Source organism: Camelus bactrianus, chromosome 35, assembly GCF_048773025.1.
Source record: "Camelus bactrianus isolate YW-2024 breed Bactrian camel chromosome 35, ASM4877302v1, whole genome shotgun sequence".
NCBI lineage: Eukaryota > Metazoa > Chordata > Mammalia > Artiodactyla > Camelidae > Camelus > Camelus bactrianus.
Genome location: NC_133573.1, coordinates 23,930,716 through 23,953,855, shown reverse-complemented (window position 1 = coordinate 23,953,855; position 23,140 = coordinate 23,930,716). Strand labels below are relative to the sequence as shown.

The 23,140-nt window shown below is 48.0% G+C and overlaps 1 protein-coding gene, 1 long non-coding RNA gene and 1 other non-coding gene across 5 annotated transcripts in view; 2 read left to right on the top strand and 1 right to left on the bottom strand.

Moving 5' to 3' along the window:
• Nucleotides 1-15,982, bottom strand: part of CAMK1D (calcium/calmodulin dependent protein kinase ID) — a 344,956-nt gene extending 328,974 nt beyond the window's left edge. For 2 of the 3 annotated variants that reach the window (XM_045515802.2, XM_010953717.3), the window contains exon 1: nucleotides 15,884-15,982. In XM_045515802.2, coding sequence (XP_045371758.2) covers nucleotides 15,884-15,981 — 98 coding nt within the window. In that variant the 5' untranslated portion in view covers nucleotide 15,982. Of the gene's footprint in view, nucleotides 1-14,388; nucleotides 14,878-15,883 lie in introns of those variants that run through there. The other variant, XM_074358483.1, reaches the window with a different exon arrangement.
• LOC123616522 (uncharacterized) lies at nucleotides 13,062-19,435 on the top strand. The gene is made up of 2 exons (XR_006724529.2): nucleotides 13,062-14,031; nucleotides 15,906-19,435. It is a non-coding gene; the product is annotated as an uncharacterized LOC123616522 (long non-coding RNA).
• Nucleotides 19,436-20,548: 1,113 nt separating this feature from the next.
• On the top strand, nucleotides 20,549-20,652 carry LOC123616523 (U6 spliceosomal RNA). The gene has a single exon (XR_006724530.1). It is a non-coding gene; the product is annotated as a U6 spliceosomal RNA (small nuclear RNA).
• Nucleotides 20,653-23,140: the final 2,488 nt, after the last annotated feature.

The window sequence follows — 23,140 nt, the reverse complement described above, 5'->3', positions numbered from 1 at the left end:
TGGGAAACACACGGGAGGGAAACCACATGGGTGAGAATGTCCCCTGCAAGCAGCTCTGAGCTGTACCAGCTGGAGAAAAAGCTGGCAAAGGAAAAAAGAAAACAAAATCTTGAATGGCTGACCCTCAACAGTGTGATCCTAAGAGAGCATCTTAGAAAATCCTGCAAAAGAAGAAGCAGAGTAGCCCAAAGTGGGCTGCTTATGTCTGGAGAAAGTTGATGGAAGAGAGCAGACTTAAGTGATCTTAAGATCTTCAGGCCTTGAAGAACTGATGGGTAAGCGACAGAAATAGGAGAATTCACAGGAGCAGGACACAGAGGTGGGAACGGGTCTGGCGTACCTGGAGGACACGTGGGGACCAGCCCTCTCACTTGCCACTGAATCTCCAGTCGGTACAGCCTGAGCTGTTAAGTGAGAGCTTAACGACCATTCATTAAATGAACACATGGCTGCCATCTGGGAAGTGGGTCACTGGAGAAGCTGGACTAGAAAACCAGTTCAGTTACCAGTTCTTATGATTCGTCTCCACCCATTACTTCTGACAAAAATTACTTCCCTTCCCTTGGGGCCACGTTATGTCACCATGTGCTGCTTTGCATCCTGGGTATATGGGCACACATCCAATGTTCTCTGTTAAGAGTCCACGGGACAAAATTTACCAACCTATAAGGTTGGTATAATGTCAGTATAACGACAGTTAAGAGCACTGGCTTTGGCCCCAGACAGATAACCTAACTTCAAACCCCAGTTCTTCCCTATAGTTCTGTGTGACCTTGGCCAAGTTACTTAACCTCTCTGGGCCTCCGTGTGTTTATCTCTAAAATGGTGCTAACAATAAGATCTATTTTGTGGGGCTGCTAAGAGGATTTATTGTGAAAATTCATGAAAAATATTGTATTTGGCATAGTGTCTAGCACTTGGTAAGTATTCAATAAATGCTTGTTATTACTATTATAGTCATTATTATTATTAAAAGTAAGTGTTTCCCTTGCTTACAGAAGTCAGCTTTCTCTTGGACATGCAGCAGGAACTCATTAAATACTGAAGCATGCTAGGTCTTTTCCACTTCTGACTTCCAGAACTCTCTCAGGCAACAGCCCAGCTCACTGTCCCCAAGCCCCAATTCCAGCGAGGTACCCCTCTTTTTAGCTCCCATATTGCATACCCCCCATACCGCACCATCACACTGAAGTGTAGTTATATGTTTGTCTCCTCAGGAAGTTCCCTAGGGACGAGACCCACATTTTGTCTCATCAACACTTCCTCAGTGCCTGACCCAGAGCAGGCTCTCAATCTATATGTGATAAATTTTTTAAAAAGAAAAGAACTGTTGAATCAATCTCACAAGTCTCCAAAGTCTTACCCAGAGCCTGACCGAGGGGACTAAATGAAGGCCCATTTCCAGGTGGCTCTGGCTGGACAAATCCATCTGAATGTCCAGTACCAGGACTAGTTCAAGTTTCCCTCATGCTTACTGGCAGATGGGGCTGGTAAAGAGGGGCCTGGTTTACTCAGGGTTCAATGAACCCAAGAGTTTTCTGCAGGGTTAGGGTCTAACCCCCTGGCCATGCTAAGAGCCCACACAGCAGACCCCCAATGACAAATTCCTGGAGAGCTTGTGAAGGACACCCAGCTCTGAGGATCTTCAGGGTTGACCAAGCTTTCTGGAGGTCCCTGCCCCTACCTAGACCACACCTGCAGCCCTGGGATGAGATCATACTCATCAGGGAATACACATTCAAGAGTTTCTACAAGAAAGGACAGCCACCAGAACAGCCCTGTGAGATTGGCAGGGGCCACACTGAGCCTGAAGACTCAAAGGCTGCCACACCATGCCCCCATTTGGACCCTGCCTGGGTGGGTAACTTGCCAGGCAGGGCCTGGAAGTCCAAGATGAAGGCACTGTCAGATCTGATGTCTGTCAAGAGTCCACTTCCTAGTTCACAGGCAACGGTGTCCTCATATGGGGGAAGGGAGCCCTCTGGGGTCTCATTTATAAGGGCACTAAGCTCATTTAAAAGGGCTCCACCCTCGTGACGTAATCACCTCCCAAAGGCCCCAAAAAGGCCATGCTGACACAGGCTGCCCTGTGGATAAACCTTGAGGACATTACGCTAATGTCCACCTCCAAGTACCATCACACGGGGGTTAGATTTCAATACAGGAATTTGGGGTGACACAAGCATTCAGTCCAGAGCCAACCGTATTTATTTTACCCCATGAAGTGACTGAGAATCTAGGTTCCTGTGTCCGACCCTAAGCCAGGGGAGTCATCCGCACTTGGACATGGGTATTTTTTTACCTCCTTCTTCCCACAAGGATAACGAGCCCACTGGAAGTCCGCTGAGCCAGGTCTCCTGTTGGCACCTGGTTCTGTCCCACTGCGGACTCTGTAGGTGTTTACAGGTGGTGACAAGGGTAGAGAAGCTAATCATGACAGTAATCCCAATGACAGCATCACCACCAGCACCAAACACAAAGTGCCGGCACCCTGAAGAGCTCGGGACACCTGCCGCACTCAGCAGACGCCACCACCCCTACTTCCAGAGCCAGTGCTCAACCTGTGTGCAGGGGTTCAATCAGACCAGCTGGTAAAAGACTGAAACAGCTTCACGCCACGGATGAAGAACCCCACCCCCCCCACTCCCTTAGACCCACCCCAGTGGCTGACCTCTCCCGTCTCCCCTGAGTCCTCTCTGTCCCCTAGAGGGACTGATGACCCAGGATCCAGCCAGCCAGCTGGTTGATTCTTTTTTTTTTTTTTTTCATTTTATTTTTATTGAAGTGTACTCGATTTACAGCATTAGTTTCAAGTGCACAGCAAAGCGATTCAGATATACATATACACACATAGCTATTTTTTCTTTTCAGATTCTTTTCCATTATCTGTCATTACAAGAAGTTGAATATAGTTCCCTGCACTCTACAGTAGGTGCTTGTTGTTTATCTGCTTTACATATAATCATGTATATCTGTTAATCCCAAACTCCTAATCTATCCCTCCCCGACTCCTTCCCATCTGGTAACCATAGTTCATTTTCTATGTCTGTAAGTCTGTCTTTGGTTTGTAAATAAAATTTGTATCTTTTTTTTTTTTTTTGGTTCCACACATAGGTGATATCATGATATTTGTCTTGGCCTGACTTCACTCAACAGGATCATCTCTGGGTGCATCCACGTTGCTGCAAATGGCATTATCGCATTCTTTTTCATGGCTGAGTAAACTACTTGATTCATATCATCTGCCTTACACTCTTCTGTATTTTTCAGATTCTCTACTAGGATAATATGTTGCTTTTATAAATTCTTAAGAGTGCTTCTGAAGGTACCCATCACTTAAAACACTGAGGGCAAAAACAACATGCACCTGAACAGACCCAGATAAAATATAGAGGCCCAGACGAAGTTTGGGATTTGAGCTGATCCTTTCAGAGTCAAGGCTGACTACAGCTCAACTTCCTGGGAACCCTGCCCGAAAGATGATAGCTGGGTTCCAAAGAGTATGCATACCAACATGTATGGGAGAGGAATATTTTGGAGCTGTAATCTTCAGAACGTAACAACACCTTTTATTTGTATAAGGCCTCCCTGCATATGTCTTATCTCATTCAGGACTTCCGACAGGTCTGTAATGTAAGCAGGAATCATTATCCCCAGTTAACAAACAAGGCACTTTGGACAAACAGAGGGTAAGGCCAAGGCTCCACAATCCTGAAATGACAGAGCCAGGACTGACCTCAGCTCTCCAGCCCTCTACTTCCTGCAGAGGGGAGCCGGCGCCAACTCACGTGTGCTCAGAAGAGCCTACATCAAGAATTCTGCAGTCGGTTGTTAAACCAGAGGTGGCCTGGAGTGGTACCAAGCGGGAGTATTTACACCACGGAAATCAGCAAGTGGTAGGAATCGGAGCGGGTTTACCAGGGCACACCGGCTCCCGTGATCTCCTAACCACAGCACAGTACACTCACAGAAGGGGGAGGCATTTTTTATCCATCAGTGTCCTCTGTTCCCACCGCCTCCAATAACCAGCTTGTAAGCCGCATGACAGGGGAGAAATTGCAGTGAATTCAGAGTCAGAAGGCTCTCAAATCTCCACCTGCCACTTAGCAACCTTTTCACCAAGTGACTTCAAATTTCTGAACCTCCATTTTCTCATAAAATGAGGGCAATGATTGCCACCCACTCACAGGGTTGTCCTAAGGCTCAGAAGGAATCCTGGACATAAAAGCATCTTGCAGACTGCAAAACACCACACAGCTGTGGAGCACTGAGAGCGTGCGAGCACCTCCAAACATGAAGCGTGGAATTACCACATGATGCAGCAAATTCCATTCCTGGGTCTGTCCCCAAAAGACTGGAAAGCAGGGGCTTGAAGAGGTATGTATCTATCCTTGTTCACAGTGGCATTATTCACAAAATCCAAAAGGTGGAAGCCACTCAACTGTCCATCAACAGATGAACGTATAAACAAAATGTGGTCTAGCCACACAATGGACTATCATTCTGCCTTGAAAAGGAAGGCAATTCTGTTACATGCCACTCGGTGTGTAAACCTTGGGAATACTATGCTAAATAAAATCAGCTAGATACAAACTGACAAGAATTGTATGATTCCACTTACGTAAGATACCCAGAGTTGTCAAATTCATAAACCAAAAAGGAGAATGGAGGCTGCCAGGGGTTGAGGGGAGGGGAAATGGGGAGTGAGTGTTTAATGAGCACAAAGTTTCAATCTGGGAAGATGAAAAAGTTCTGGAGCTGGTGGTGATGGTTGCACACAACCAGGTGAATGTCCTCAGTGCCACTGAGCAATAGACTCAAAAATGGTTAAGAGAGCAAATCTTATGTCATGCATTATTTTTTACAATTAAAAAACACACCCAAATCCAAGGTCTTGTTATTTCACAGTTGTCAAAAGGCCCTAAAAAGCCAGTATCAGCGTATTATCACGACTGGGACCACAAAGTCCGTGTACACGGGCCCCGCTGACACAGGTGCAAAGAACCCCAGCAGCGTGGTTCCTGTACCTGACACAGGCCATGCCAGCCTTCATACAAGGTCTGCCCGGAAGTTCATTTTAAGCTTTGTGTTGTGGTGAGTAAAAGCGTAACGTCTAAGGATTCATGGTAGTAAGGACTCTACTCAGGCTGAGAGAAGACGAGCACCTGTGAAGGCTGAATTACAGGGTGAACAGTCCTGGCCTGGTCCTGGGAACCAGGGCTGAGCTGGGGGAGGAGGGGGCAGGGGAGAGATCACAGAGGCAGCACCACAGGGTCCTCCCTCCGGGGACCGAGGCCGGTATAGGACCCAGTTTAATGGCTGAGGTCACTTCGTCTAGAATCCTTCTTTTCACCTGGCCTTCAACTTCCCAGTTTCCAACTCATTGGGAGCCTCCCCGCTTGCCCCCAAGTTCCCAAACCACAATTACCTACTTTCTTCCTGTCTTCCATCCAAACGCTAATTCTTGTCAGTTTTGCATGGGAGACAAAGCACTTTCTTTAAAATCACTTACATCACAGATGGCTGGTCTCTCAACCTATTTCAAGGCATTTCTGTCTTCTAATGTTTTAAGGCAAATTTCAAACAGCCATTTTTATCCAGGTTAAAGGAGTGTCAGCCCCAAAGATAGGAAGACCCCTGGGGGCAGGGAGCACGGCCCTCGAGCGTCTGCCGACCCCACCGCCCCACCAGACCTCTACGCTGAGGATGGCATCTCTTCTACCCACAAGCTTCCAAAGCTGCAAAGGTTTGGAGGAGTTTTTTTCAGTTTTTTGTTTTTTCCCAAAACACTGGGTTTTGGTGGAAGGGGATAGAGGAATGGAGTCGTGTGCAGGGGCAGGAAGGAGTGTCACCTGAAAACTAGGGACTGTCTGAGGTTTTATTGAATGTAACTTTAGGATTCCATTTATAGCCCCAAATCCAATTAGGTGTGAAAGCACTTCAGTGATGTAAGCCGTGGTCATAAAAGTCAGAGGGGGGGCTTCTTGACAGGTAGAAATGTTGACTCCGTCCAGTTTGGAAGGCTTTTCTTCCCCTGCTCACCACGTTACAGAGGCACCAATAGGCTGTGACCCTAGATCTGGTTTGGCCATCCAAAAGGCTAAAAGGGAGATCAAAATGAGGGACCTCACCCCATTCAGATATGAGCTCCCCACCTGTTATACCGACTTCCTGTGACCTGGGAAATAAACGTCTGAGGTCATCTCCCATCCCCCCATCCAGCAATCCGTGAAAAGGATATTTTTGAATAAACTATGACCCAGCATGTTCCTGTGGTCTATGCAGACATGTTGCCATTTGTGAAATAGCCTAACACTGAACTATACTCAGGACCTAGAGATTTTAAACTTCCAAAACTCCTTGATGCTTTGTAACACTGAAATCAAGAAATTACTTCAGTTCTCAAAACTGAACATTAGTTTCAATAAGAAACATGAAACATTATGCTGTATACCAGAAACTGACACACTGCAACTGACAATACTTCAATTTTTTTAAAAAAGAAGAAATGAAGCAGAAACGGCTGAAGCCATTCCCAGAAGGGAGCAGCACGTTTAAGCTGAAGAAGGGCCACAGCTGCACCAAGATCTAAGCGCTGCTGGAGACAGAAACTGCAGTTAGAAGAGGCTCTTGCACAAGCTGATGTAGAGATAGACTGAGGGGAAAAAAAAAAAAACCAGCTCAGGGTGCAGGGAGAGGTGCAGAGAGACAAAGTTGATGAGCTAACCAGGGGAAGGGATGAGTCTGTGTATGTAGCAAACTAGGTCACTCCAACACACGAGCTGGCCCGAGGACGCTTCGGGATGAGACTCTTGGTTAATGCCAGCGCCAGGTAAACCCATCAGCCTCCCATGGGAAGCAAATGCTGACTGGTGCAATGGAACCTCCAGAGCCGTGCAAGTGGCCTCGAGGAGCAGGGCTCCAGCACCCAGGGACTAAGGAGCTAGAACTAACATTTACTGCACTGTGCTAAGTCGTTTCCAAGCATCCTCATCTAATTGTCACTGCAACCCTTAGATCAGGGACCAGTCTTATCCTGATCTACAGAGGAGGGCAGAAAGCTGAGAATGGCGAAACAATGAGCCCAAAACCACAAAGCTAGGAAGCAGCAGATGCAGGATTTCAGCCCAGGTTCTGGTGACCTCAGAGCCTCCATTCTTAGCAGCTCACAACTGTGCTGTGTTCAGCTGACTGAGGACTTGATGATGGTTTCTTTTATTTCTTTCTTGGTACTGTCACCCATTTTTATTTTAGCTGTTTTAATAGGTGTTGGTTTCTTAAAGCAACTCAAGGGGGATGTTAACTAAGCGCCATTCTGTGTGTTCGCAACAAAAGCTTCCAAAATCAATTTCCAACAGATACTGATACGTTCTTCCTCGTGGCACCAGCCCTGAATATCCACGAATGGTCATCCTCCACCACGGCTGCTGAAGGCAACCAGAACTTGATGAGAGTTACTGTTTACTCGATCTCAGTTATGTGCCTGGTGCCCCACAGATGTCACTGAATCCTTACAAGAATCCCACAACGCAGCAATTTCCACCTCCATTTTAATTCCCAAAGATGAAGGAACCCGTCCAGAGGGCTACAGCTATGCAGGGTGGTGCTGGAACTACCTTTCTATTACGGTTCATTGCCTCCTCTACCTGGCCCTCATCAGCCAATACTCTGTCTTAAATGCACATCCTCAAGATTTGGTGTCAACCAAGAGACAGCACCCCTCCATATCTGAAATACTAGGAAAACCGGCAGAAGACAAATAGCTGATCGCTGGCAACGGGGAATGAACTTGGTCTGCCACGAAATGAACTTGGCCTGGGGCATCCATTTGGAGGTCACCTTTGGTCTGATTTGAACCTAAACAATCCACGCACCGCATAAGAAGCATTTCTTAAAATCAGGTGGGATCTAACAGAAAACTAGCCCCAGGAAAAAGTGAGCTCCTGCAACACAGGCAGTCAGAGGGATGTACCCAACATGAACTGAGAAAAATCGTGTTGGCATCTCTCCCAGAGTCCACAGGTCCCCCTGTTCTTGCTACACATGCATTAGGTTGACCATGTTGCATCAGAAAAGAAACTTGCATCAGCTAACTAGGGCTCCTCCAGGCTTCGTGCCGGCTACCCATGAGCGGTTCCCTCTTCAATCAAAGAAATGTCCCTGATGGTTCCTGCAAAATCTGGTGAGGACTGGAGGTGGCATGAGGTCCTGGCGTCCAACCCTGTGAGTGCAAGTTGACCAACAATGTGGCAATGTCCTGCTGGACCAATGCCTAAGCCCTCCCAGGGGGAGAGATGGAGGAGAGATTGAAGGGGATTTAAGGAGATTTATTTGGGGAAAGGAAAGATTAAAGGGATTTATGGAGACCCAGCCAAAGAAAAACTCAACAAGTTAACCCCTAAAATCCTCCCCTGAGAGGACACGAATATCCACCTGCCAAATCTAATTACTGTCCACTCAGCTGCCAAGTTTGAACCAGAAATTTCTACTTGAGACACAGTCTTCGTGAGCACCTCTGGCAACAAGCTCTAAACAGTGCCATTCCCCAAATCCCACCTGACTAATCAAAAAGGCCATGAGAGTTTGTTGTCTGTTTTGCAACTGAGAAAAACGGTTCAGCTTTTCCTCTCCAAACACAAAACGCCCTGTCAAAGAAAGGAGCAGCAAAAGCAGTCAGTTCTCATTTATTATTTTTCACAGAACATCTGGGCTTTAAACTCCCAAGTCAAGCGAGAGAGTCCGAGGTTACAGGCCCACCTGTCAACGTGATCTAGCTCTTTCGATGGCTGATTCTAGGCAAAACCCAGTGGTTCCACAGAAGGTTAAGCAGCTCTTCCCGCTGCTCGGACGGCCAGCCTATCACAACTTTCTCACAGTGACAGGAGAGGAGCTACCTGCAGAGCCCATCATTCCAGACGCAAGCTCGTAGAAAGAAAGTAGCCTTAAATCCGAGGGCCTCTCACAAGGGGAACCCAGAAGCCCAAAAGACGTGTGCTCATCCTCCAAACTGCTTCCAAGAGCTTCCCAGAACATGGACGGCCCTGCTGTGCACACAGAGCACTTGCTTAGAAAGTCTTTGGAAAAACTGACCAACAAATGGCCACAGCCTTCCAACCCTGGCGAATCTCACATCCCACACAATCCACCAGCAATTCCTATCAGCTCTCCTGTCCTCATGGGTCCAGAATCCAACCACATGTCATCACCTCCACAGCTGCCTCCCAGCCCGACACCACCTATCTCTCTGCCCTGGGTTGTTTCCACCGCCTCCGAGCTGTCCTCCCGGCTTCTGCCCTTGAACCCACCCATCCATTCTCAACACAGCAACCACAGCCATAACGGAAAGACCCGAGTCAGGTCAAGGGAGGCCTCTGCTCAGAACTCTCCAGTGTTCCCCTTTTCTCTGAGAGTAAAAGCAATGTCTTGACTATGACCTACAACTTGGTGAACTCAGACCTCCACGCCCCCTCCCCCCATCTGTCTCCCCTCAGCTCCCCATCTCCTCCCTGGTCACTCACTTCCAGCCACACCTGCCTCCTTGAAGCAGCGGGGCCTTAAAAACACCAGGCCTGCTCCCTCAGCCCTCGCTGCTCCCCGTGACTGAAACACTCTACCTCCAGCCATCTCCACAGCTCCTTCAGATCTGTATTCAGACAGCAGCTCTGGCTACCCTGCTTCAAACTGCCACACACACTCCCCCCTCACTCCAGAAAATTCCCTTTCCCGGCTTTATTTCTCTCCCTAATGGGAATACTATATAACACACTCGACATTTTCCCGATTCATATTTTTTTATTTTCTGGCTTCCTCTTCAGAATGTGAGCTCCAGGAAAGCCGGCATTTGTGTCTGTCTGTTCACTGCTCTCCCCCCCCAGTGCCTAGAACATAGCAGGTGTTCAGTAGATATTTTTAAATGTACGAGAGGCTGAATTTATATCATGCCTCAAAGAAAGGACTGAGAAATGCAAACTTCGAACAAATACTGCAGCTGGGATACCCTCAGGGAGCTCTCCGGGGGCCTCCCACCCCTATTTTCCTCTTGGTAATATTCCTTCTAATGCTTCCCACAGACTCTACGATTTTGAGTAATCCCAGAATAAATACCCGTAAATCAGCCAGTCAAATACACAAACCACCCCAGACAGACCTGCAACCTCCCCCTCTCCCCCCACATACATCCCCCCAAAAAAGAACACTGGAGTCAGTTTTCTCCCCAGGCTTGCAGATAAATCAATCATGTGTCCTCAACAGGTGTATATCTATTTAGCAATTTCAGAACAAGGAGGGTAAGGAGGATACTAGTGGGGAAAGACAGTGCTGGACCCACAGAAATTTCTATTTATATTCTTCCTAAAGCAGCACCCAGACGGCACTCATTTAATGAAAAAGAGGCAGCACTGTGCCATAAGACTTCTGATTCTGCGCCGTGTCACTTTGCTACTAGCCTGGGCATAAAAATGTCCCTCCAAATACGAATACACCCAAAAGCTCCTGAAGAGGGACAGTGAGGGCCTTCCTGCCACAGACGAGCCAAAAAAACCTTAGAATTGTAAGCACATTTGAAAATCACCCCATCTCCCCTGCACCCCCCCCCGATTTTGCAGAGGAGGAAGCTAAGACCAGGAGAGGGTCACATGGACAAATGTCCAAGCAACCCACAGGCCACACACTCCATCAGTGGCCGAGCCTGCCCTTGAACCCAGGCCCAAGTCCTCCACGGCCCAGCAGCCCCTCTCCCCCTGCAAACAGCAATTACTTCAACAAAAAAGGGCAGTCTGCAGGAAAAGCATGTATTCCTACCCTGCAGAGATGAAAATATATTCTCCAGGATGTGCCATTGCCTGTCCTCTGGGGGAAATGGGGTGTACTGGGAGACATTCGGGCAGTGCCAATCAAGAAGGCCTCCTCTATTCAGGTGCCTTTTATGGGGAAGAAAATATAACAGAGACTTCCATGAGTCTGGGGTACTTCCTGGACACCCCATCCAAGCTTTCTGCCCATCTGCATGCTTTTCCAAATGGCCTATTTTTGTTTTCTTGGTTCAGAAGACATTCAAAGATACCTACGGTGGAGATGGTCTGAATAGCTTCAGCAAATGCGCCACAGAACTGTTGACCACTCCTAACTGCTGTCACACAACATGCATTTGCTCTCGCATTTATGGGGTGTGCTAAGCCTCTGAAAACATGTCGTTGGTTAATACATAGTAATTAAGTCTTCCCACCTTATTCTGAGGGATGGTCAGGCTCTGGGAGCCCTTCCAGAGGAAGCCACACTGAAGGTCGCAAGTTGCAAGGTTTTTCCTGAGACCGGACCCAGAGGCGCATCAGACAACCAGGCCCAGACCTCATGGTGGGTCCTCCCCCTCCGCTGTCCTTTGTGTCCTCAAGCTCTTTTCTCACTGTCCTGGGCCTGCCTTCACTCTCATTCGGCGCCCAGCCCCCAGCAAGGTGCCGCTGACCACAAGGATGAAATGGCTCGGCTCGACCTTTTGGCCTTCAGCAGTGCTCTGCACAGGAAGGCACCTGGATCAGGCAGCCGGAGATCAGATTACAAAGTTTGGCAAAGTGAGTGTTCCTTGGGCCTTCACAGCGCTTTATTTTGAAAGCATTTTAACACTGTAGGCTGACAGTCTGGCTCCTGGCAGGACTTTCCTGCCTTAGGATCTTAAAGGCATATGGTAAAAGTGTGACAAACAAAATGACGACCTGCAGAGGGCCCTGGAAAGGAATTCCAGTCACAACTGTTGGTGCCCTTGACTGATGCTGGGTTTCATGACAAACGAGTGAAAAGCCCAGACCCAAAATCCACACTGCCTGGACCAGCAGTGACCTCTGTTTAGACTCAGGTCAAGGTCACTGGATTTTGGCCCAGGATGAAACAGGCATCCTGAACTTCACACCACTTCTAGAAAGTCCAAGAGACAAAACGGTGCTAAGCACCCAAAAGCTTCGAAAGGTTACATATTCAGGTAACAGTTTACTCCATCACTATGTTTTCTTTACATTCATATTAAAATTAGCTTTTCAAATACTAAAGTTGAGTCAAATTAGAATCAACATTTGCTGTTACATAATCCACAGAGTGGCTCAACCCACAAGGATAATCACAAGCTGTTCTGCCTGGATTCTAGTATCAGCTCCACGTAATAACTAGCTTGTGTTCGACAGGTCATTTAATCTCCCTGTTGCCTCAGCTTTCCCATCTGCCAAGTGGGGATAATAGTAAACACGTCCTTCACCAGGTTATCATGAGAGTAAAGTGAGTTAATACAGGTAAGGCACTTAGAATAACATCTGGTACTTGGCACTCATTTAAGTCACCTACAATTACTATTACTAGTAGTAGTACTACCATGATGCTATCGAGTGAAAATATTTTGATCATTTTATCGTTTGTTTCACTCTTCTAAAGTCCCTGCCAGCACTATGTGATCATAGTGGAAAGCGTCTTTTCAAAGAATTCTTTCCAAGGCAGAAGGCAAAGTTTTGGACCTCTAACACAGACCCATTCCCAGGCTCATGGCGAACGGGCCAGAGTCCAAGAGGTGGTTCTGCAGGAGTTCCAGGTCTCTCTGGTGCCGTAAGGCAAGTCCCCATACTGGCCAGAGGTGGAACTACCCGCAGTCATCCTCAAACGGCGCCGGCCACAGCAGGAGCCCCTCAATGAAGTCACAGCTCAAGAGCTGAGCAGCCTGGCCACTGCAGAGGCGTGGCTGCAAGGCTCTCCCCGGAGCAGGAGTCAGAGGAGGCTGCATCCATCTGCCCAGAGGCTGCAGGCAGAGGGACCAGCGCAAGGGGCTCCGTGGCGCCATGCAAAGGAATGCATTTTCACACGACAGCCACGTTATCAGCCTCACGACTACCAGCAAGGACATGCTTCTTGTTCCTTGGCAACTTGAGCATCTCAGAGCCACTATCCCTAAACCTGAATAAACCTCATTGGTAATTTTCTAGAGTTCTGATCAAACCTCACCCCTTATCTGGCCACGCTAAGAGGCAGCCCCAAAACCCTCTATGAAAAGGCTAAGTCCCTTCCATTTTCCTTCCAACAAAGATAGAAAGTCTATACCTCCAGGAGCTCTCCCTGAAGTGGTGCACAACAGCTGTGGAACCCTACTCTCATCCTCGGCGAGAGTGCGCTCCCACGGTCAGAAGCATGGCAGGGATGCCAGCCTCCACAACTTGGCTGTGGGGGGACCCGCTGCAGATATGGGGGTGGGGGTAGAAAATGATCCAGCAACTCAGTGGACCCTGCATATGGAGCACAAAACAATCTAGGTTTGAAAATGCTGTTCTGGAAAAGCAACCAAGCACAAGGGCAAATAAAAGGAGGAGGAAGAAGACAAGAAAGAACACACTGATTTATCTTAGGGAACACCTCCTTTATCTCTTCCCAGCCTAATGAACACCTCCATGAACCCCTGCAAAAGGTTCAGTTCATATAGCGCATATGTGTGTGACTATATATGCTGACAGATACAGATCACGTGAGGGAAGAAAAATAACTCGAACTTCAGACTCTTCCAGCTGCGCCCGATTCTCTCACTAACAGCCTCCCTACCTATTCTGAGGTGCTCCAAAGCAAAACAAAAACCAACTCATAGACAGAAAGAGAACAGCAGCTGAGCCGGGCAGCACCTGCTTGAAGCCTTCCTGCCATTGACTTCTGATTATTTCTGCCTTCTCAAGACGCAGCCCACCAGCCTTGGACTAAATACAGCCCTGGAGAGAAACGGCCTGTGCCGCGACTCTCGCAGACCCTCCCTGGGAGACACGCACCACCCTTGTGAGCGGCTGAGCCTCGTGAAACGGACAGACCCTCAGGTCAGGCTCTGCCCGCACGTGACCCTGAACACTGCGAAATTCCTCCCTTCTCTAACCGCGCGGCCACCCAAAGTCTTGCCTACACCTAGTACGTGCAGATGTCAGTTCTGTAAGAATGTATGCTGGAAGGACAGAAATGGGGATGCCCGGAGCCCGATTTTCTCCTGCCGGTGTCTCTCGCCCACATGATGCGCCCATGCACACGGTGAGTAGACGCAAGCAGCCAGCAAGCAGGAATATCCACCATGCTTAGCCCACAGTCAGGCGTGGGGAGAAGTCGAGAGGGCGGCGGTGTCAGGGAAGTGGCAAGTCGCCCGCCTGCGACTGTCCCCGAAAGCCCAGAGCCTCCCTCGCCCTGGAACGGCGCCCACCCGGGCCGCGGGCTCTCCCACGCGGTTGGCAAGCGGGGGGCTCCGCAGAGCCGGTAACCGGACAATGAGGACGCGGCGACCCGCCGGTTCCTGCCGCTGTGGCGGCGACGGCGGCGGCAGTGGCAGCCGAAGCCACCTCTGCACTCGGGGCCGCTGCCACCTCCACCGTCTTTTCCCCGGTTCCTACTTACGTTCCGAGGGTCTCTTTGAACTCGAAGATTTTCTTGATGTCTTCAGCTTGCTTTTTCCAGGAGGAGCTGCTCTCGCCGTTCTCCCGGGCCATGGCAGACCAGAGCGGCGTGTGCGGAGAGCGGCGAGGCGGAGAGGCCGGGGTGGGCGCACGAGGAGGGCGCGCCCGGGTGCAGGGGCGCGGGGGGCGGCGGCGGCGCGGGCGCGGTGGTGGTCGGTCCGGGAGGCTGGGCCGGCGGCGCGGGGATGCTCGGCACGAGAGTCTGAGGAGACTTTGTGCTGCGGCACAGCTTCCTCTTCTGCAGTTTCCTCTTTCACTCTCGCCGCCGCCGCGGTCCCTCCCTGGCTCTTATTTCTGCGCGTCTCGGGCACAGACTTCCTGCCGCCGTCGCCGCCGCTCGCTCGGCTCCTTTGCCGCCCGCTGCCAGCCTCACTTTCTGCTACTTTCTTGCCTCCCTTCTCCTCCCTCCTCGCCGCCCGCCCTGCTCCCTCCCCTCCTCCTCCCGCGGGCTCCCCGCCCTCCCCGCGCGCCCGGGCCGCCTCCCGCCTCCCGCCTCCCCGCCTCCCGCGCGCTGCCGCCTTCGGGGATGTCCTGCTTCCTGGGGGCGCCGCGCCCCGGCCGCGGGAGCACCGCCGTCGCCGCCTGGCCACGCTCCCCGCCGCCGCGCGCGCCCCGAAGCCCGAGAGAGGGCAGGTGCGGAGGACCTGGGCAGGTGGGAGCGCCCAGCCGCGAGCTGGAGGACCCCGGTTCCCCCGGGCTGCTTTAATTCTGCAGTCAGGTCTCCGGGGCGCGTGGGCTTTCCTCCCCGGCGGCGGGAGGGGGCGCCTCTGCGCTGCGCTCGGACTCGGCGGGGCGGGGACGGGGGTGCGAGGCCGCGCGCGGAGGGAGGGGGAGTCTTTCCCGGGCTTCCCGGCGCGGGGTCGGGCGGGCGGGCGGGGGCCGGTTGTTATGGCGACGCGAGGCGGCGGCGGGGATGCTGGCGGAGGTGGGCGTAGACTCAAGCTCCACGGTGCTGGCCCGCGGATGGCGCTCCCCGAGCCTGCCTGGCCCTCCCGACTCGGCGACTGGAGCTGATTCGCATTGCACCAAAATCGGCTCTCAGCGTCCAATTACGGCCGGGGGAGGGGGCCTCGCGGCGAGGAGGGAATAGGGGAGCCCCAGAGCCTCGGGGCCCGGGAGGCTCTGGACGTGCCGGGCGCTGCCTCATTTTCCCTTTGGGAGCTTAACTCCCGGGGTTATTTGGCTGCCAGGCGGCGGGTGGATTAGCTGCCGGGCTCCGTGTGCTGCTCAGGCTGCCCCAGTCCCCGCGCAGGGGCGGCCGGCGGGCCTGGGCGGGCGTTGGCCGGCCTCTGCTCCAGCATGGCCTCTCCTGGTCTCTCCCTCCCCGCCGGCCAAAACCCAGAGACTTAGACCCACACCCTCCTGGACAGGAGGGCCGCCCCTCCTAAGCCCAGCCACAGCGGGTTTAGTGGGGAACCCTGTCCTGGGGCAGGTACCTGGAAGCATCCTTTCCTACAGGCTGGAGAAACACACCCAGAGCTCCCTCTGGCCTCCCATCTCGAAGGTGTACTCTGACTGTCCATCCATCTCCCATGTCCACGTGTCAGAAGGTGAGCCACGTGCGGATCCCCATCGCCAACCTGCAGGAACTACCAAAAAATTACAGTTTTCTTTGTATCAAGACTATCACTCCCTGAGGGCCCCTCAGCTGAGTTGGGCAAACAGTCCTGTCTCTTGCTTGGTGACACCTGTCCCATTTTCCCAGGACTATTCCAAGTTCACTGTAGAAGAGGGGGAAAAAATCCTACTCCCTGAAAAGGAAACTTATCTAGCACCTTCTTCCTCGCTCTGACAAACTGGACGCAGGCCGACTGCCCTCTCCAAAGCCAGTGGAAGCCATCTAGGCCCAGTGCCCTCCCTCCACCCCTTCCCTGACCCCAAGGAAGTCTGAAGATAACCTGGCCTCCCTGTTCCTCCACACCTGCCTGCTGGATTCCGTCTTTCAGGGGCTGTTGGCTTAAGGCTCTCCAGGCTGAGGAGAGCAAATGGGGGTCTGGCTGTTAGAAACACACTAAATCGACAAACCCGGCTTCCAATGTGGTTTACTAGGGAACATCTCTCAAAGTTGGGACACATTGCCAAAGGCAAACAGCACCACTTCAATAAGAAATAGTGGGGTGGGTGTAGTTCAGCAGTAGAGCACGTGCTTAGCGTGCAAAATTCCTGGGTTCAATCCCTAGTACCGCCATTAAAAAAAAAGAAGAAATACATTTGAAGATCTAGAATATCGTTTACTGGGGTCAAAGGTCAGGCAATTTGAAGAGAAGGAACCAGGCATGATTAACATCCCTGCCCACACTCTCCCATGCCCTGTCCTGTGCATCTTCTCATCCTTTTTTCCCCTCCTTCCCTTCCTCTCACTCCCTATCCAGTTCTTTCCTCTCTATTTCAGCCTTGCTTCTTGCCCAGAGATGAGCCTCCAGAGCTCACGGTAACAATTCTCGATCTCAGCTTGTGTCCCCAGACCTAAAGAAGTGGTGATAGTGTCTATTTTCCTCCTTTCAAAGGTACATCATTTTCCAGGAGGAGGAAAGGTGAAGTGAAAGCAGAATAGGGTGCACGTGGCTCTGTGGCCACCACTTCACCCACCAGCCCGTAAGGTCCATGAGCACAAGGAACTTATTGCCTCTTGTACCACTATATCCCCAGTACCCAGCACAGTAACTTACACATAGTAACGGATGCATGAATGGGTGTTGCAGGGATAAAGAAATAGAATTAGGACAGCTATCTGGTATTTGTTGTACTGGTGGAAGTGCCATGGGGAGTTTTCTTTCTCTCCCACGTTGCCCGTTACGCTGTTCATTCAGCATTATCAAGCTCCCCTCAGCTGGACTAGGTCCTGGAGAAAAGACCCAAACGCTGAATGGGGAGTTGACGAGGCCAAGTCCCAAAGGGTGGATCCCATCACCCAAAGAGGAAGCGGAAATACCAAAGACAAATTCAGCCTGGCTTTAGCGTGGTCATTCCTCCCTTACTGGACACCGTGTGTAATAAGAGATCTTGATCCTGGAAACTGCACTAGAAAACAAAACCACCACTCCCGAAGAACGGTTAAACTCTACCCTGGAAGTTGCTTCATGCTGTTCACCTGGGGACCCTTGCTTGGACTGTCCTCCAGTACCTGCCCATTCCCTCCAGCCTGCTCTGCTTTCTAGAGGAACAGATGATGGCTGCCTAGCTCCTCCTTCCTCCCCGTTGTCAATTAGCTGTTACCTGTCAGCCAAAAGCTGTGTGTTCCCTAACAATTCTACTCCAGAAAGCTATGCCAGATATTCCAGATCACTAAAGTTTAGGTCCCAAGTCTTTATATTTCCTTTAAGCCCTTAAAAATTTTATTACAAAGTGGAGGTTGCTTAATAACCCACTGTTGGGCTGCACCCCACAGGCCTACAAGGCCTGTCCTTGCCCAGCTTCAAGACTGAAGAAAGAACCCCAAGTTAGCAACAGAGGCATCAATGTTTTAATGGACGGGGGAGCTTACATGTCTGAAGCAAGGCCCTGGAGAGATACCCCACCATGTGCGGCGGTCAGCGGGAGGACATGGCAGCAGTCTTCACTCGGGGGTGGGGTGGGGGGAATTACCAGTTATAGGGAAGTTCTGATCTAAAACTAGAACAATCATAATCACTGGGGCCTGGGGCAAGTACGTAGGAAGATCAGTCAGGAGAGTAGGATACAGGTGAAGGTGGCCCTGGTCCAGCAGAGGATGTACAGGGAGCAAGACAACAGCCATCTTGAGTGGCCTGACCGTACACCCATCATTAAAGAGTTACTAATTTTATGCCCATCAAATTCTTTTCCAACCAACTATCCTGCCAACAGATCAGGTTTGTGTGGCCCAGGTTCAGACCTGGGCAGGTGGTGGAGGGAGATATACACTATCTAAAGCAAATGCATAGGTTACAATTGAAAATGTCTCAATTGCCTCTATTCCACCTTGAATACCTAAAGTGATAAACCAGGAAGGCAGGCTGGGGTGGTAGAGAGAACTAGAAGTCTAGAAATCTGGGAAACTAGGCTTAAGTCTCAAGTCTGCTGCTAAGTTTGGTTTAAGACACTTTACCTAGCTGAGCCTATAAAATCCAGATTGTAAGAGGGAGAGTGGTATATAAACTCAATGGTTTTAGGATGTGTAAATCAGTGTGTTTTCTTCATATGATGAAAAGCTTATCCAGAATATCATTCCTCCTTGAAAACTTAAGAACACTTTGGTCTAAAAATGCATTGATCATAAATGTTTTATTAGGTGACCTCATATAGCCCTATATGAACACCTTGGTTAAATCTCAACAAAAAATACTGAAAGGAAAAATGTTTTCATATTAAAAGTTGGGCATATCATCTCCATCAAATGGATGGTTTGACAACACTCTGATATTAGAGACCTCACAAATCCTGCAAAAGTTATACTACCTTAAATTGTATACATAGTTTCTAGAAATAGTTAAGACTTGCTTAGCCATATTTCCCATAAAGGCACACATCAGAGATACTGCAGGTTTGGTTCCAGACTGTCACAATAAAGCAAATGTCGCAGCAAAGCAGATCACTCAATTTTTTTGTTTTCCCAGTGCATGTAGAAGTTATGTTTACACTATACTGTTGTCTGTTAAGTGTGTAATAGCATATGTCTAAAAAAAAATGTATGTACCTTCATTAAAAAGTAATGCTGTTGGACTAGTTACAGTAGCCAAGACATGGAAGCAACCTAAGTGTCCATTGACAGATGAATGGATAAAGATGATGTGATACACACACACACACACACACACACACACACACACACACACACACACAAAATGGAATACTAATCAGCCATTAAAAAGCATGAAATAATGCCATGTGCAGCAACATGGATGGACCTATATATATACACACACACGTATATATGTGAATCATTTTGCTGTACACCAGAAACTAACAACATTGTAATCAACTGTACTTCAATTTTTAAAATAAAATAAAATAATGCTGTTAGAAAAATGGCACAGATAGACTTGCATGACACAGGGTACCCACACACCATCAATTTGTAAAAAACTCAATAACTGTGAAGCACAATAAAACGAGGAGTGCCTGTATACTGATGATCAGCATAGGTTGTGGACAGTGTGCATGACAATAACACTACAGAAAAAGCATAGCTGAATGAGGAATCACGCGTAATTTCCACCATTGCAAAAAGCAGCCCGGCAGGGAGGCAAGGTCCAGAAGAGAGACTCAGAGATTTTGTTTCAGCTCTCTATTCAAAGAGCTAAAGACAAAAAGAGCCTTCAGTCAAAAACCTGGGTCACAAAGAACCTGAGCCTGATTCAAAAACAGTCCAGCTAGCCTGGAAAATGTCCAAGGTCCCCTCCTTGCCATGAACCTCTTGCAAATAGCTGTTCATGGAGAAACTTGTCTAGTTCACATGAGAAATCAGGGTAGAACCAGCACAACATTTTTACAGAAGTCCTCCAATTGAAAAAAGAGAGAGAAGGAATAGGAAGAACAACAGAAGTGAAGATTCAACACAAGAAAAAAATTGCTCTAGAATAGATTAAAATTGTGTTCAGATGTATCAAAAAAAAATTTTTAATTGTCTATAACAAGAATTTGCTCGGCAAAGATAGGGCAGGACAACTAGAGGAGTCAGCTGGACAGCTCAGGAAAGGATCGGGAAACAGAATAAAGCCACCATAGATATGAAGACTACATTGGAAATGGCACAAAGAAAACTGATTTTTAAAAAAAACCTTTTAAGGGATATAGAAAACATATCAAGAACAGTGAGAAAATAAAATGGAAAGGAGCAAAGACTAGCAAGATAATTATATGAAACACAAAGGAAGTTCAATATAGTCATAAATGGCATTCCTTCTGAAGAGATGGAAATAATGAACAAAATATATTTTAATTAAAAGATTATGAAAAAGAATATATATGTATAACTAAATCACTATGTTGTACACCAGAAACTAACACAACATTGTAAATCAACTATACTTCAATTAAAAATTATTTGAAGATGTTATTCAAGAAAACTTTCCAGAAATGAAGACAGACCTTAATCTACAGATTGAAGGGGTACATCATGTATCAGAAAATATATGGATGATGTGCTCGCTTCAGCAGCACAGATACTAAAATTGGAATGATTTAGAGATTAGCATGGCCCCTGTGCAAGGATGACACTGAAATTCATGAAGCATTCCATATTTTTCCATTTGCAGCAATATGGGTGGACCTGTCGATGGTCATTCTAAGTGAAGTAAGCCAGAAAGAAAAATACCATATATCACTTATATGTGGAATCTGGAAAAAAAAAAAAAAAAGACAAACAAGCTTATTTACAAAACAGAAACAGACTCACAGACAGAAAACGCACTTATGGTTACCAGGGGGGAAAGGAGGTGGGAAGGAATAAATTGGGAGTTCCAGATTTACAGATACTAACTGATATATATAAAATAGATAAACAACAAGTTCATACTGAACAGCACAGGGAACTATATTCAGTGTCTTGTAACTTATGGTGAAAAAGAATACGAAAACGAATATATGTATGTTTATGTATGACTTAAGTATGATGCTGTACACCAGAAACTGACACACATTGTAAACTAAATTGTAAATTAAAAAAGAAAAAGAAAATATATGGATGATCATCAGTATCAAGACTTGTCCTAGTAAAACTACTTATCTCCAAATAAATAATCCTTTGGTCTTCTCAGGGAAAAAAAAATCAAGTTATATGTCATGGGGAAAAAATTATACCAGCCTTTCATCGACTTCTAAAGCCACATTCAGTGATAGAGGCCATGTTTATAAAGCCCCTAAGAAAATTAATTGTGATGTAAGAATTTCATAACAATAGTTAACACTTAACCAAGTTCATATCATGTATCAGACCCTGTTCGAAGTGCTTTACCGTATTTCCTTATCAATCCTCACATCAATTCCAGGCAGTAGGTAACATTGCTATTCCTATTATGTAGTGGAGGAGACCAAGATTTGGAAGTTAAGAAACACACTGCAGGGCACACAGCACGGATGAATAAAACCCAAGCAGCCTGGCTCCCGAGCCCGGCCCTTTACTGTCACACTGTGATCCCTCTGTCAAAGTGTCATTTAAAAGGCATCAAACACTGAGAAGCTGTTACTGAAAGAGGAGGATGGATGTTGAGCAGGCAAAGGTGATAGGTGTCCCCCACAGTGTAAAAGTCATCTTTTTAGTAAAGAAAAGAGGAGAATGATAGCTGTTCAAAACCCATATTGGACAATCAAATGACTGCCCCATCCACAAATGTATCTTTGTATGTTTGTTTTTTGAGTTTCTTTTTTTTCAGCCCCCCAGGGACCTTTAAGTGAACACACCCGCTTGGATCTTTACCTAGTGGATAGAACCTTTTTCTTTCTACCTTAGACCTGAAACAAGCGTCAGGTCTTTCTCAATGTTCTCCCAGACCTGGACCCTGCTTCTTCTACAGCTGACATTGAAACACAGTCTTGTCAGTTCGTGTTAGAATAAAGAGTCTATTCTTAACTCAAGGAAATGCATCTGGCAATACGCATAAAATCCAGGACACTGAACACAGTAAGTGTGCTTCCTCTTATCTGGGGAACCAGGCCGAAACCAAAACGGCACCTCCCCTGACTTTCTACCCTGAACGTGATCTACAACAGACATTGAGATAGATTCTCATCAATTTATATTTCAACTTAACAGTATATTCCAAATAGCGGCGAGAGGTACCTTGAATGATGTACGTAGATGCATTTACAGAATTTGAGGTCAGTCAATAAATAAGCTGTAAGCCAGGCCTACACAACCAACCACAATGGCCTCAAAAAACTGCCCATAAAGTTTGATTTTCTCCAAAACCTCAAATCTTTTAAAAAATCTTTTCCTGTAAAAATGAGTAATTATCAAAAGATGGGAGCCTAATTGTAAGACATTCTCTCTTCCTTTTCAGCAGTTTGAGCCACAAGCATTTTTGAAATTGAACCACAAACATTTTTGAAATGATAGTCACTTAAATAATGCTGAAGGAGACAAGTCAATCTTAACAGATATCTTCCAATATTTGGTAAATTACCACTGCTGGTGTATCAGGGCATCGGGACAATGGATGGTAACACCAGTGAGCTGACCTGAACTGTGTCCATCAACTTCTGAGTGCCTTAATTTCTCTGTGAGACATTTGTTGAGCTGGGACTTTTAAATAGACACTTTGGACAGAAAAAAGAACGAAATTAAGTTTGTGCCCTCAAAATGTTTGACATCTACGAGACAAAGACAGATGTGTAAACAGGAAGCAAAGATAAAACGTGATTGAGGCTATCATGGCGGTTTGCACAGAGAGTGGTAGGGAAGCTCAGATTAGAAAGGGTCTGACTTCTTGGAGGTGTCAGAATAGACTTCACTGAAAGGAAGACTTTTAAACTGGGTCTGGACAGATCAGTAAGATTTTGCCAAGGAGAGAATTTGAGGTGAAGTCCTAAATATGTGCCGAGTCTGGACTGATTAGCCAGGGTCCTACAATGCAACTACTCTTGGGGCATCTCTGTGGGCGTGAGTCTCAGAGACAGTCAGGGGCATCACGGAATCTTAACTCCAGTGCCCTAGAGCTGTGGGCCTGGAATCCGGTTACTGGTGAATGGGAGGGTACACCATGCAAAAGTGACTTTGCAAACAGCCTGACGCAGGA